This window comes from Bubalus kerabau, chromosome 17 (assembly GCF_029407905.1).
Source record: "Bubalus kerabau isolate K-KA32 ecotype Philippines breed swamp buffalo chromosome 17, PCC_UOA_SB_1v2, whole genome shotgun sequence".
Lineage (NCBI taxonomy): Eukaryota > Metazoa > Chordata > Mammalia > Artiodactyla > Bovidae > Bubalus > Bubalus kerabau.
The window spans coordinates 46,718,086-46,732,292 of NC_073640.1; the positions used below are offsets into that span (position 1 = coordinate 46,718,086).

General features: G+C 41.9%; 1 protein-coding gene across 1 annotated transcript in view; it reads left to right on the forward strand.

Moving 5' to 3' along the window:
• GPATCH1 (G-patch domain containing 1) overlaps positions 1-14,207 on the forward strand; it is a 55,017-nt gene that overhangs the window by 25,030 nt on the left and 15,780 nt on the right. Inside the window, exons 9-15 of the mRNA XM_055552347.1 lie at positions 1,870-1,949; positions 5,164-5,368; positions 7,187-7,483; positions 8,528-8,706; positions 9,197-9,324; positions 10,008-10,144; positions 10,504-10,670. Coding sequence (XP_055408322.1) covers positions 1,870-1,949; positions 5,164-5,368; positions 7,187-7,483; positions 8,528-8,706; positions 9,197-9,324; positions 10,008-10,144; positions 10,504-10,670 — 1,193 coding nt within the window. The remainder of the gene's footprint in view (positions 1-1,869; positions 1,950-5,163; positions 5,369-7,186; positions 7,484-8,527; positions 8,707-9,196; positions 9,325-10,007; positions 10,145-10,503; positions 10,671-14,207) is intronic.

Here is a 14,207-nt window from a genome sequence, read left to right on the forward strand (position 1 = left end):
AGCCCAACAAATAGGGTTTTATACAAGGTGCTGGCTGGGTGTGTAGCCAGACGTTAGTAGATGTCACATCCGAGTGGGAACTAGGCTGCTTTTATTTTCTTCCTTTTGCTCACCTGTATTTTCAGATTCTTCTCCCAAGACTATGTATTGGTTTTTTAACTGAAAAGAAGACATATAATATTAACGTTATAATATAACATATTAGTTAATATTATAACTTGTATTGTCATATGCTAGTTATTCCTTATAGTTGACCAAATATTCATTTGGGATTTTCCATAATGTCTATGGAAAAACCTAAACAAACTTTGTGGCCAACCCCAATACTAGCTATATCAACATTAATATATATTGTTATATATATATGTTAACATACTATTTATATGCTATGCTATGCTAAGTCACTTCAGTCGTGTCTGACTCTGTGTGACCCCATAGACGGCAGCCCACCAGGCTCCCCTGTCCCTGGGATTCTCCAGGCAAGAACACTGGAGTGGGTTGCCATTTCCTTCTCCAATGCATGAAAGTGAAAAGTGAAAGTGAAGTCGCTCAGTCATGTCCAACTCTTATAGTAATTATTAATCTATAATAAATACATATTTAAATCTGCCTTCTCCACCAACTCTTTGGCTCTTTCTTTGTATGGCACCTTTGCCTTAAATCCCCCTCCTCTCCGCATCAAGCCTGGGTTGGTGCCTCCCTCTAAGCTCCTCACCCTCCCCTTATTACCTCTCTGCCACAGTCCCCTCCCTTCCCCTTAGGGTCACACCATCTACAGTTCTGACCTTACGGTTTTTCACCGAGTGAGTCTATATGTAGCCAGCCTCCATAGCTGATTTTTAAATTGTTGTTATTTTCTTGATCAATAGGGCTGTAATAGTCTCACGGCTCTCTGTGTATAGACGTTTATTTATTTCTTCAGAACAAATTCATAAAAGTGAAATTGCTGGGTTTTAAAAGAATACAAAATTCTGAGAATGTAAAATTAGTCCTATATCTCCCTACAGGATTTTAGGGATTTCCAGAAGCTGGTACAAACATTCTAAGTCAGCTGAAGTACAAAGAATGAGACCATAGGGGAGGGTAATTACTGGCCAGTGCTGCGTCATAAATGGTTTAAAACCTCAGCACCACCTACACAGCACGTAGCCATGCCTGCTTCAGGGTTCAACACCCAGCTTGTGTAAGTACTGGTGGTCATGTAGCAGGGGCTTTTGGCTACAGAAAATGCAGTTCATGCATATGGATTTTCAGCGTAACCTCTAAGTGCAGACAGTCCTTGAGAATCAAAGGGGTTGTCTCTGAGACCAATAAAACCATCCCTAGCTGCAAGTCAGAGGGCCTTAGTCCTATCCTGAATTAGTGATCTTTGTCTCTTGTTTGAATTTCAATTGAGAAGAAGACGAAAGTCCCACAATTAGATTACAGGCTGACCTGGCTGTACTGCCTTCCGTGCCTTATTTGGATGGTTGCTAAAGAAACTGGGAAGTTTGTCGCCCCATGGTTCTCCATGACCCTTTCAAAGTTATTTTTATTTTTTATCCATAATTGTTCTCTTGATGGTTTTGAGATCTTTTACTCCATAGAGTATATTCTCTGGTGCCCCTTAGCTTAGGGCCTCAGGTACTTTTTCTAGACAGTATTGATGGAGGTGCCACGGGCAGCCTAATCTGCAAGGGGCGGTATGCTCTGGACTGCTGGTCACTGAGTCAACAGAGGTGTGAGGGCTTTACAGGCCATTCTTTCCTCCCTTTTACTGATAGCAGTGACATATAGTGTTTTATGATCTTGGAGATAAAAAACTGAGGTCTTTTGTCTTATTCTAATCTTCTTTGCCTCTGGAACTAATCAAATTGCATCATTTTGTAGAATCAGAGAAAGACCTTCGCTACGTTGGCAAAATTTTGGATGGCTTTTCCTTGGCTTCTAAACCTTTATCTTCCAAGAAAGTAAGGTTTTTTTTTTTTCCTTGCTGGTTTAATGTTTAAAATATCTGCTGCTGTGTAATCTCAGTTATTATATTAACAACTGAAAAGATAAATAAATTATGTTAACTGAGGCAACAGCTTGGTGACTATTAATGGTCCAGGGAAACATTCTACATTGGAAATGTCAGTCAGTAGCCACACTGTGTCCAAAACATCTAACTGCTAATCTTTTTTTTTTTAAGAGTTTTTTTTCCCCTAATATATATATTTATCTATTCAGCTGCATCAGGTCTTAGTTGTGGCACACAGGATCATTCATTGTGGTGCATGGGCTTTAGTAGTTCTGGTCTGGGCTTAGTTGCTCCATAGCATGTGGGATCTTAGTTCCCCGACCAGGGATCAAACTCCTGTCCCCTGCATTGTAAGGCAGATTCTTAACCACTAGGGATTCTTGGACCACTAGAGAAGTCCCTAACTGCTAATCTTTTAAATCTAAGCTTTAAGTGCGTGGTTATTTCCATTAAGGAAGAATTATATTAGAAGCTGGTAGGAGAAAAAAATTGATACAACCCTAGGGGCAATGTAATTTATAGAAAGTTTCAAAGAGCCATAGCAGCTCCTGGTCCCGACTCCTCCTGGCAGCCATGGAGCACATTAGCTGCTATGGGCAGTGCTCCCTGGGCTCCTTGCTTGTGCCAACCGGAAGGGAGAAAAGCTGGGAGCATGTCGATCCTGGGGAGAACTCTCCATGCCTTTCCAGACAGTCCCGTCTCTGTGAGCTTTTTTACAGCTTTGGACACATGGTTCTTTAACACCCACCAGAGCCCCAAGCTCATAGGTTTGGGTGGGTGGTTGGTAGTTCAGGAGGGGTGTCTGACCATTTGCCTCCTTGGCATCCTTATGTTAGATTGTTCCACATTTTAACGGGTTTTTTGTTTTTGACTCAGTAAACATTTTTTAAGTATCTCTGTGGCTTGGCCCGTAGTTCTCCAGAACCTGGGAAGCCAGGAACAGCTCAGCCTGAGAAATTATATATGGTATTACAGTGGCTTTGATTTGTTTAGTTGTGATAGTTGCTGGAACAGGGAGCAGAATATGTCAGAACAGTATGGGGCACGTAGTAAGCTGCTGTCATTTACCAGAAATGTCAAAGGGGAGTATGAGTTTTTTACACGAATGAAAGGGACATTAAAATGGTTGAGGGAAATGGTTGAGGGGGACTTCCCCGGTGGTCCAGTGGTTAAGACTTTGTCTTCTAACGCAGGAGGTATAGGTTCAATCCCTGGTCAAGGAGCTAAGATCACACATGCCTCATGGCCGAAGGACCAAGACATAAAACAGAAATAATATTGTAACAAATTTAATAAAGACTTTAAGAATGATCCACATTAAAAACAAATCTTTAAAATGGCCTAGAAGTACTTATTCTACTCAGTGCTCAAGACTAAGTCTTGGCCTCCAAGTAGCTCCTGCTCATTGAGAGAGCTAGACAGACAAACCCAGTGTTGTGGGCAGGATGTATAAATGGAGAGAAGGACACTGGTGGTTCCTCACTGGAGAGGGCTTTGGGCATGAACAATTCAGAGCGGGATTGTGTGCACTGAACCTCTCACGGACAGGCAGGTTTTCTAATTTGCTCCTAAAAACCCAGGCTCTGCATCCAGAGGCGAAACAGAGCAACGATTTAGCAGAGGGAGTGAAATGCTTTGAATGCAGGGAAAGTGAAAGTTGCTCAGTCGTATCCAACTCTTTGCGGCTCCATGGACAATACAGTCCATGGAATTCTCCAGACCAGAATACTGGAGTGGATAGCCTTTCCCTTCTCCAGGGGTCTTCCCAACCCAAGGATCTAATCCAGGTCTCCCATATTGCAGGCAGATTCTTTACCATCTAAGCCACAAGGGAAGCCCAAGAATGTTACAGAGTGTGTAGCCTATCCCTTCTCCAGCAGATCTTCTCGACCCAGGAATAGAACCAGGGTCTTCTGAATTGCAGGCAGATTCTTTTACCAACTGAGCCATCAGGGTAGCCCTTGAATGCAGTAGAGGAGAATGAAGAAGAGTCGTGTATATACACACTTCTTTTCTGCCACACTCTTCTGGATTTTTGTGTCATGGTAACAGAATGTTCCTGGCTGATTTGGGAGTCTGTGTTTTTCAGAGAAGACAGTCAGGCTAAGATGATAAAAATGAGATTTGGTAACTATAATCATAGCACTCTTTCATGACTCTCATCGGACCAGGTGCTCACCCCAGGCTGCACCTTACAGCCACCTGGGAAATTTGGGGAACTCTAACCACAGCTGACATTTTTTATGGGACAGAATGCAGGCACCAGTAGTGTTAAACCCCCCAGGTGAGTGCAGTGTGCGGCTGGAGCTGAGAACATTCAGTGATTCACTGATCACAGAGCTCAGAATGCCAGGTAGCTGAAAAATCTAGAAAATGGATTAAATAGGACTGTCCTTAAACATGTATTTGTTAGACCAGGAGCAAGGAAGACCATTTAGAGCAGTAATTTTAAAATGTCTAGTGCTTTCGTTTAGCTTATCTGTTCCACTATCAGGAATGCCTGAGTCCCAAATGTACTTTAATTTCAGTGAAGTACTGAAATTAAATAAAATTTTTTTGATCAAAAAAAAAAATAAGGCCTGAAACTCCCATTTGAAACTGAAACATAACCAGAAAAAGAATACTGAATTTAAAAATAACTAAGTTAAGCCAAGACATAGTACTCTTCAAATATATCTCTAGCACCCTAATAACATTTTTTAATCAGTTATACTCTTTGAACATTAAAATAGGAGAGATTACAGGAAAAAAAAACTTATTTAAAGTTATTTTTTAAAAGCTAGGCCATGAATCATACTTTTCTAAGTTTTCTAATTCACAGTGGACCAGTTCTCCGTGTGAACCAGTTGCATTAACTGTAGTTATCATAGTTATCGTTATTGTTCCTATGATATAAAGCACGCACAGTGGCATCTCTGTTAAGCATGATCGGGGTGATATCTAAAATGTCTGACCTTGTGAACAGGGTGGTTCTGATGCCCCTCCACATCCAGGATGGGTATTGCCTGGGCACTTGGGCAGGCTGTTCCTGGGGCTGCCGCCCTGCCTAGGAAAGGGTGGGATTAACAACTCCCAGATGTAATGAGCTTTCTTGGTTCAGTAAAACGTCATCGCCTTGCTGCCTGTATATTCCGAATTTTGCTTTATTGTATTTTTTTTTTAAGATTTATCCACCACCCGAATTGCCAAGAGACTATCGACCAGTGCATTATTTCAGACCCGTGGTGGCCGCAACCTCAGAGAACTCCCACTTACTTCAGGTATTATCAGAGTCAGCCGGGAAGCCAATAAATGACCCAGGGACACATAGTAGGCACCAGCTGAATGCCTGCAAGCGGGGAGAGTTGCTAGGAGAGACGCCTATTCAAGGTATGTGCCACAGAGAAGGTTAAAATCATGACGTTTATAATAACCTGAGCTACCCAAAGCAAAACGGAAAGTCCTTTTTCCATTGAAGTTTTTACATAATTTTGTATTCCCAGGCTATGGGAATAAAAGTTGTTGATTGTGAATGGCGTACTTAACTGTACACAGCTTCTACTTAGTACTTGCTGTTTCATCATCAGTTTGAGTTGTGTCATTAAAATTCTAAGCCCTGTCTTAAGTGCAGCAGTTTCCAGACTTTTGGTAGTTGTCCAAGAATGAGGTGAAGACCAGGGCCATGTGTATCTTCATTTTTCTGCACAGCCTGGAAACATATGGTTTCTTTTCCTCAGGGGAAAAGGGTACTGTGGGTCTTTTCCTGAAAGCCTGAGAGGAGTGAGTGTGTCTGAACGGATGAATAGATATGGAGAATCCCCTTGTAGGCTGGAGCCCAAACACCCACTGAGAGATGGACTTGGACTTGGTTTGGGAGCCTCAAATACAGTAGACCAAATGAGAATTCTTGGTTCCCCACTTCCTTCCCCAAAGCTGCTCTTTCTCCAGCCTTCCCCTTCTCAGTCAGTGGTACCACCAGCGGCCCCCTGCCCGGCCTAGAACACGGGAACCCTAATTCTCAGCGCCTTTCTTCCGCTGCCTCCCCTGCCCTACCTAGGCCCTCAGCAAGTCCTCTCGGTCTGCCGTCACTGGGCATGGGGACGCCGTCCGCTTCTCTGCATTCCCACTGCTGCCACCCTGCTCTCTGCGCCCACCTTCTCTCATCTGGATCACTGCAGCAGCAGCCTCCTCCCTGCCTCCTTAGTTCCTTTCAAGAGCCGCCAAACTACATGACTCCCCTCCTACTCCCCTGAAATCCTCCCCTACTGCTCTCGGGGCCCTGTGGACCCCACCCTGCCTGCCTTTCAGGCCACAGCCTCCTCCACTCTCCCTGAACCCCACTGTGGTCCAGCCTTGTGATACCCCCTCCTGCCCTCTGAGCCTGCCACCGTGATGTGTCTCGGGGCCTTTACTTTGCCTCTGCCTCTCTTTTCTCTCCTGTTTTGGCTTTTTTTTTTTTTTTTTTTTTGCCTTGCTGTGAGGCTTGCAGGATCTTAGTTCTCCGACCACAGACTGAAGCCAGGCCCTCGGCAGTGAAAGTGCAGAGTCCTAACTGCTCGACCACCAGGGAATTCCCAGCTCCTTCTTTTTACTAGAACTTACCTCAGATATTGTGTTTTTAGAGAGACTTTCCAGGCTTTCCCTGCCCACTGTTTGTTAATTATCCTCTCTCTCCCCCTACGACCAGTCCTCTCATCTAGGTCACTCCGTTTTTATTTTTTCCCCCCATAGTCCTCCTCTCATGGCAGTCCTCTGGTGTTGATTCTTGCTTCTTTAGGATCCGTCTCCCTCACTAGTGAGAGCAGGACCTCGTATGTGTTGTTCTCCCAGCCCCAGGCCCAGCATGGAGTAGATGCTCAGTGGGCATTTTTGATACTAGTGCATGACGGGTAACCGTGCTCTGAGCCCGGGCTTATGCTAATGGAGGCCCCGAGACTGCAGTGTCAGGTCCCTCTCTCTAGGAGCACTCGTTGTCCTGATAAACATCAAAGTATTGGCCCCCACTTTTGCCAAGTTTAAAACGGAGGTGTCGTTATTTTATTCCTGTCTAGTCCATAGGGACAGTATGAATACAGATGACACTGCATGTAAAATACTCCCCTCCAATTACATAAAATTGTGATATTGCAAATGTATATGTGCAAAGGAATGTGAATATAGATGTCTTAACAACATATCTAATCTCTTTCTCTTTTTGTTTCTTTGTAGGGACACCCACTTCAGTGTTAGAATTTCTGTCCCAAAAAGATAAAGAGAGACTCAAAGAAGTGAAGCAGGCAACTGACCTTAAAGCCGCTCAGCTCAGGGCCAGGAGCCTGGCCCAGAGTGCCGCAGGCAGCAGACCGCAGCCCTCGTCTCCAGACGTCGGACACTGCTCGTGGCACATGGCATTGAGTGGAGGGATGGCCAGCACAAGAACCAGCAACTTCAAACCTTTCGCTAAAGATCCAGAAAAGCAAAAACGATATGAAGAATTTTTAGCGAATATGAAACGGGGTCAGAAAGGTGGGTGCTAGGCCGGGGTGTCCCACGTGTCACCAGGGGGAGTGTTTTTGCTGTTCTGACCCGAGGCCCAGATTCAGAACTGAGGTGTCCTGCTCTGGCAGTTTTCCTTTGCCCTGCTGTGAACACTGAAAAGGTTCAAGGCCCTGGCTCTTGACCTAAGAAAGCAGGAACAATTAGCCTGTGTTTCTCTGTATCTCGGGTCCCAAAGATAGCTGTTTAAATAGAGAGCGTGCCTTGGCTAATGCTAAATTACAGGCCATTTTCTGTTTGCAAATGTTTGACTTCTGTGTGAGGGTTGCACTTCCTGCCAAGAGAACAAGGTCATTTTCCACTCTGTCTTAAGATCTTAACCATGTAGCTCTAAATCATAGTCTAAAGTTTGACTTACAAAGACAGTTGGCTGTTGAACGCTTGCATGGGAAAAAAGTTACTCTGTGATCTTTGAAGTAAATATGGCAAGGCTGAGGCACGAGCTTGCTCACATACGCAGAAGTCCTACGAGAGCATGTCCTCAAATTAGAGGGGTTGGTTTTTCAAAGCATATCCTTGTGTACTGTGCCAAGATTTTACATCCCTGATGTTTTCTTGCTGAATTAAAAAAAAAAGAGAGAGAAAGAAGTGTTTTCTGCTCAAATTTTGAAATACAGTATACGGATGAATTTTCACTGTCTAGAACTAGAAATAAGTTACTGGCTTTGAAAACTGAATCAAGCATTTGTCTCCCAATATTTTTCTCTGTTACATGCAGGAGGCAGAATTCAACAAAAGCATCACTTTGGGGGGTTAATAAAACATTTACTTAACAAATTATTTTGTTATCAAACTGTTCACCATGGTAGACTATTGGTGCTTCGGATAAAAACATCCTTTTGAGGAAGGGAGCACAATTACCCGCCAAGTACCTCAGTGCCATGCTCTTCAGAACCAGGCTGCTAACGATTTGTGTTTCCTGGGATGAACTCTGCAGTGGCGTGCACAATTTGTTCTCTTAGAAGTTCCCCGTTTTTTCCTAGGAGTGAAGCAGTTCCTTGTTCTCCCCCATAGATGCTCTGGAACGCTGTCTGGATCCCGGTATGACAGAGTGGGAGCGAGGCAGAGAGCGGGACGAGTTTGCCCGGGCAGCCCTGCTCTATGCGTCTTCCCATTCGACGTTGTCCTCCCGGTTCACTCACGCCCAGGAGGAGGACGATTCTGAGCAGGTGGAAGTCCCTCGGGACCAAGAGGTCTGTTGCCACCATTCCCTACGTGCTGAATTTTTTTTTTAATTCTTTTAAATTATTTATTTACTTTATTTATTTGGGTGCCTCAGATCTTAGTTGCAGCACATGGGCTTTCTAGTTGTGGCTCGTGGGCTGAGTTGCTCCACAGCATGTGGGATCTTAGTTCCCTAACCAGGGATTAAACCCATGTCCCCAGCATTGCAAGGTGGACTCTCAACCACTGGACCACCAGGGAAGTACCTCCTACAATGCTGAATTTTTAAAATGAAAACACTATGTAGCCAGATACATTAAATCTTTTGGTAAAAAGCATCAAAATATACATGGCACTATAGAATAAGAAATAGGTTTGTTCTTTTAACTTCCAGTGTACTTTAGCAGATATATAGCATAAGCTGTTTTGAAATTTTGGGAGATTGTTTGAAAACTTGTAAATGGGGAAGCAGGCCAGCTGTGTGGCCACTTGATGAAACAGATGACTGTCTTTTCCCAGAATGACGTCAGTGACAAGCAGTCGGCTGTAAAGATGAAGATGTTTGGGAAGCTTACCCGAGACACATTTGAGTGGCACCCTGACAAGCTTCTGTGTAAGAGGTTTAATGTCCCTGACCCTTATCCAGAGTAAGTTTGATAAACCTGCCTTTATGTCAGTACTTATGCCCCTGTGTTAAAGCTTACTTTCCCCCTACATACTCATTTAAATTTCCTTTTTCTAGGTGAACTTACTTGTAAGTACTTGGAACTGCAGACTTTGCAGATTTAACTTGTTTTAATTTTGTTACTAAAAAATAAGCAGACCTCCATTTAGCAAACCTTATTCTGTACTGAAGATAGGAAACTCAGATATGTCAAGTTACAAAAACAAAATGTCTGTCTAATTTGTCACCTTTTTAATCCTGCACGTAGAATTTACATTTAAAATGAAACTTATGTTTTCTGATTTGTTACATGAATTCAACAACTTATCTGATTGTAAACATGGCAAGAAAGCATATCCAATTGAATCAGAGATTTTGTCAGAAAATTTAGGCATATTTTTAGCAATGGAACTTTTTTTTTCATGGAAATCCATTGTCAGAGTTAAATTCTGGCTCTTACTATAATAAGAAAAAACTCCTGACTCCTAAAGTCAGACATTCCAAATTCTAAAATTGCTTTGAGAAGCAAAAACATCTTAAGGGATCTTTTCAGTCAAGTAGAAGGGCTGCTGGTGAAAAACAGGAGATGAGCAGCTTCACAGGAATTTGATTTTATCCTTGCAGTTGTTATTAAAATTATATATATGTTTCCTTTTCAACCCCCAGTTCAACTTTAGTTGGCTTACCGAGAGTGAAACGTGACAAATACTCAGTCTTCAACTTTCTGACGATCCCTGAGACAGCTTCCTCACCTGTGACTCAAGCATCAAGTGAAAAAGTTCCACAGCACCGAGGTTCCGACAGTGAGTAGGGCTTCCCCAGGTCCATGGGCTGACTGTGGTCTCAGCCCCTACCCTGCTGGGAAGACAGAAGTAAAGGGTACAAGCCGTTCAACTACCCATCTAACCCGTAGGGTACAAGCAGTGCAAAGTCTCCTGTTAAAAGGATTGTTTATATGAGTACATCAGCTCATGCTGACATGGTCCAGGTGTACACCATTTGTGATCGGGGCTCTGCTTCAGCATCTGCCACATTCCTACCACCTCGCACAGTGCTTGGACCGTAGAGGCTCACTGATGTTCTTGAATGAATTAAAGAGCCATAAGTAGAGCTTGCCTTTTGCTTGCTATTTCTGACATTAGGTCTATGTCCTACCTTTCAGAATCAAGAAAACCATCCAGATGGGATACTTCTAAAGAAGAAAAGAAAGAAGATTCCATTAGTGAATTTTTAAGTTTGGCTAGATCAAAAGTTGGTCCAGCTAAACCAGAGCCCAGTCCATTAGTAAACAAAGAGGAAGCACGTGCGACGGAATCAGTCTCGAATAAGGTATTCAGGGCTTTCAAGCTCTCTTTGCCAGGCTGACTGTGGCCTTTGCCTTTCCCAGTGGTGATGCTTTGCTGTTATTCGATAGCAGTGGTAAGCAAGCTTTTGCTGTGAAAGGCCAGATATTAATATTTTAGGCTTTGTGGGCCATACAGTACCATAGCTATTCACCTTGGCTGGTGAGTGCGAAAAAACTACAGGCAATATGGAAAAAAAAATGAGTTCATCTGTGTTCCAGGAAAACTACAAAAACAGGCAGTGGGTTGGCTTTGGCCTATGGGCTGTAGTTTGTGTACGTCTGCTCTGCAGTTCAACAATTTCAGACATAGCCTTAATCATTTGAGGAGAGGTTATGAACATCTCTACCTGAATTGGCTTTCACTGAATGTCAGACACTGAAACAAAACTCAGTGTATTGTATAGAAAATATGATTTTTTCAAGTAACAAGTTTCCCTTTTATGGAGACTATAGAGAAAATATTCATTGGGCTTTTAAAAAATTATTGCTATGGAAATTCCCGGGCAATCCAGTGGTTCGGACTCCACACCATCATTGCCAGGGCTCAGATTCAATCCCTGGTCAGAGAACTAAGATCACACAAGCCGTGAGGTGTGCTCCCACCCCGCAAAAAAAAAAAAAAAAAAAAAAAAAGACTGCTTTAATAGTTAAAAGTTGAGCTTAATAAAAAGTTGGTTTTATTTCTAATAGCCTCATTAAAATTACTTTATTTTTAACATACCTTAAACTTGACTGTTTAGAAAAACATACAGTTCAATGAGTTTTTGCACATACATAAGTTCATGGAACCACCACCATAATCAGGATGCAGAGAGTTACCATCACCTCAAACATTCCCTCATGCCGTCTCTTTGTGGCCATACCCTCCCATCACCCTAAACCCGTGTCAACCGTTGCTCTCAACTCAGTCTCCATAGTTTTGTTCCTTGAAGGATGTTATATAAGTGGAATCAGGCAATATACATAAATAGCCTTTTGAGACTGGCCTCTTTCACTTAGTATCATGCCTTTGAGATTCCTCAGTACTGGGTGTGTACCCTGTTTGTTGCTTAATATTTCATTGTATGGATGCACCACAGCTTCTTGTCCATTCACTCTTTGAGGACTTACAGTTGTTTGCAGCTTTTGGTTATCATAACTAAAGCTGCTGTGAATTATTCATGTGTGGATTTGTGTGTGAACATAAGTTTACGCTTCTCTAGGGTAAAGACCTAATTGTGGGATTGGTGGGAAATATGTACATACAGATGTCACTGTAAGAAATTGCCATACTGTATTCCCAAGTGCTTGTTTCCTGTATTTTGAAACTTTTCCTGTTAGGTACGTACACACTGAGGATTGTTTTATACAGAGGTATTATGTTTTTATTGGCCACCCTGTGAGGCGTGCAGGATCGATCCCCAACCAGGGACTGAAACCAGGCCCTTGACACTGAGCGTGCAGAGTCCTGCCCACTGGACTGCCAGGGGGTTCCCAGAATTGTTGCGTTTTCTTGGTGAACTGACCTTTTCATCGTTATGTAATATTACTCTTTATCATTACATTTAAAGTGGGTTTTTAATAAACAGCATGTCATTGTTATTGGGTCTTTTATTTTTAAATATATTTTGATAATCTGTGTGTTTTAATCTTTGTATGTTTTAACCATTTGCATTTAATGTTATTTGTAGATATAATTGGATTTTGGTTTGTAGTTTTATTATTTGTATTCTGTTCCCTCTCTTTCATTCCTACGATTCTCCTTTACTACTTTCTTTCATATTACTTTAATAATTTTTAGTATTCCATTTTAATTTGTCTAATTTTTTACTCTGTTTTTCAGTGATTGCCCTAGGAGTTACAATACACATACTTAACACCATGTATTTAGAATTGATATTTTATCACTTTGAGTGGAAGGTACAATCCCTTTACCCTCCTTGCTTTATGTTGTTGTCTTATATGCTACATATTAATATATATATATATTCTTGAAAAACTTCAGCAGACAATATTTAAATTGTTGCTTTCCATCGTTATACATATTTTAGAGAACTGCTGAGGAGATAATATGTTTGATCTACTTGGATATTACCATTTCTGTTCCTGAAGTTCCAAGTTTCCCCCTTATCATTTCCTTCCTTACTTCCTTTAGCATTTCTTTCCGAGCAGTTCCAACAACTAATTCTCTTCCTTTTCCTTCATCTGAGAATATCCTGTATTTCATTTTCATTCCTAAAGGATATTTTTGCTGGATGTAGAATTCTGGGTCAACAGTTCTTTTCTTTCAGTTCTTTTAAAATATTCTACCACCTCCTTCTGGCCTCGTGGTTCCTGATGAGAAACCTGCAGCCATTCACATTGTTCTTCCTCTCCTTGTAATGATGTGATTTTTTTCCTCTGACTCCTTTTAAGATTTTCAGTTTGTCTTCGGTTTTGGCTGTTTGATAACGATGTATCTGGGTGTGAATTTCTTTGAGATTATTTTGTTTGGGGTTTGCTGAGTTTCTTGAATCTTTAAGTTTGTGTTTGAACAAATTTGGGGCATTTTCAGCTATTATTTTCTTCAAATATTTTTCTTTTATAAAAATTCTTTTTTGCCACACAGAGTGGCTTATGAGATCTTAGTTTCCTGACTGGTGATGGAACCCAAGTCCTCAGCGGTGAAATTGCAGAACCTAACCACTGAACCACCAGGGAATTCCCCCAGATACATTTTTTTGCACACATTCTCACGCTTCTCTTGAGACTCTGATGACATTAAATGAATTTATACTATAGGTCTCTGAACCTCTGTTCTGTTTTTCAATCTTTTTTTCCCCTCTGTTTACATTAGATAATTTCTCTTGATTTGTCTTTAAGTTCACTGAGTCTTTTCTCTGCCATTTCCATTCTGCTATTGAGTCCATCCAGTGAATTTTTAACTTGGGTTATTGTATTTATATCTTTTATTTATTTGCTAAGACTTAAAAAATCTTTTCATTTGCTTGTCTCTATTCTTGGAGCATGGTTATAATAGCTGCTTTAAAATCTATCTTCTAATTCCAACATTTTTGTCATTTTGATTTTTGTCATTTGAGGTTGGCATCTGTTGATTATCTTTTGCAAGTTGAGATTTTCCTGTTTGTTTGTGTACCAAGTAAGTTTTGTCTCTGGCCATACCACCCTCAATGCATCCGATCTCATCTGATCTTAGAAGCTGAGCAGGGATCTGGTTAGTACTTGGATGCGAGAATGCCTGGGAATATCAGGTGCTATCGGCTTTGGGGGCTTCCCTGGTGGCTCAGATGATGAAGAATCTGCCTGTCACTTAGGAGAGCCGGGTTCATTCCCTGGGTTGGAAAGATCCTCTGGAGAAGGGAATGGCTACCCACTCCAGGATTCTTGCCTGGAGAATTCCATGAACAGAGGAGCCTGGCAGGCTACAATCCATGGGGTCGCAAAGAGTTAGACATAACTTAGCGACTAACACTTTCCCTATTCAGGGCTGGATTGCATTCTGGATACTTTGAATATTAATGTTATGAGATTCTGGGTCTTGT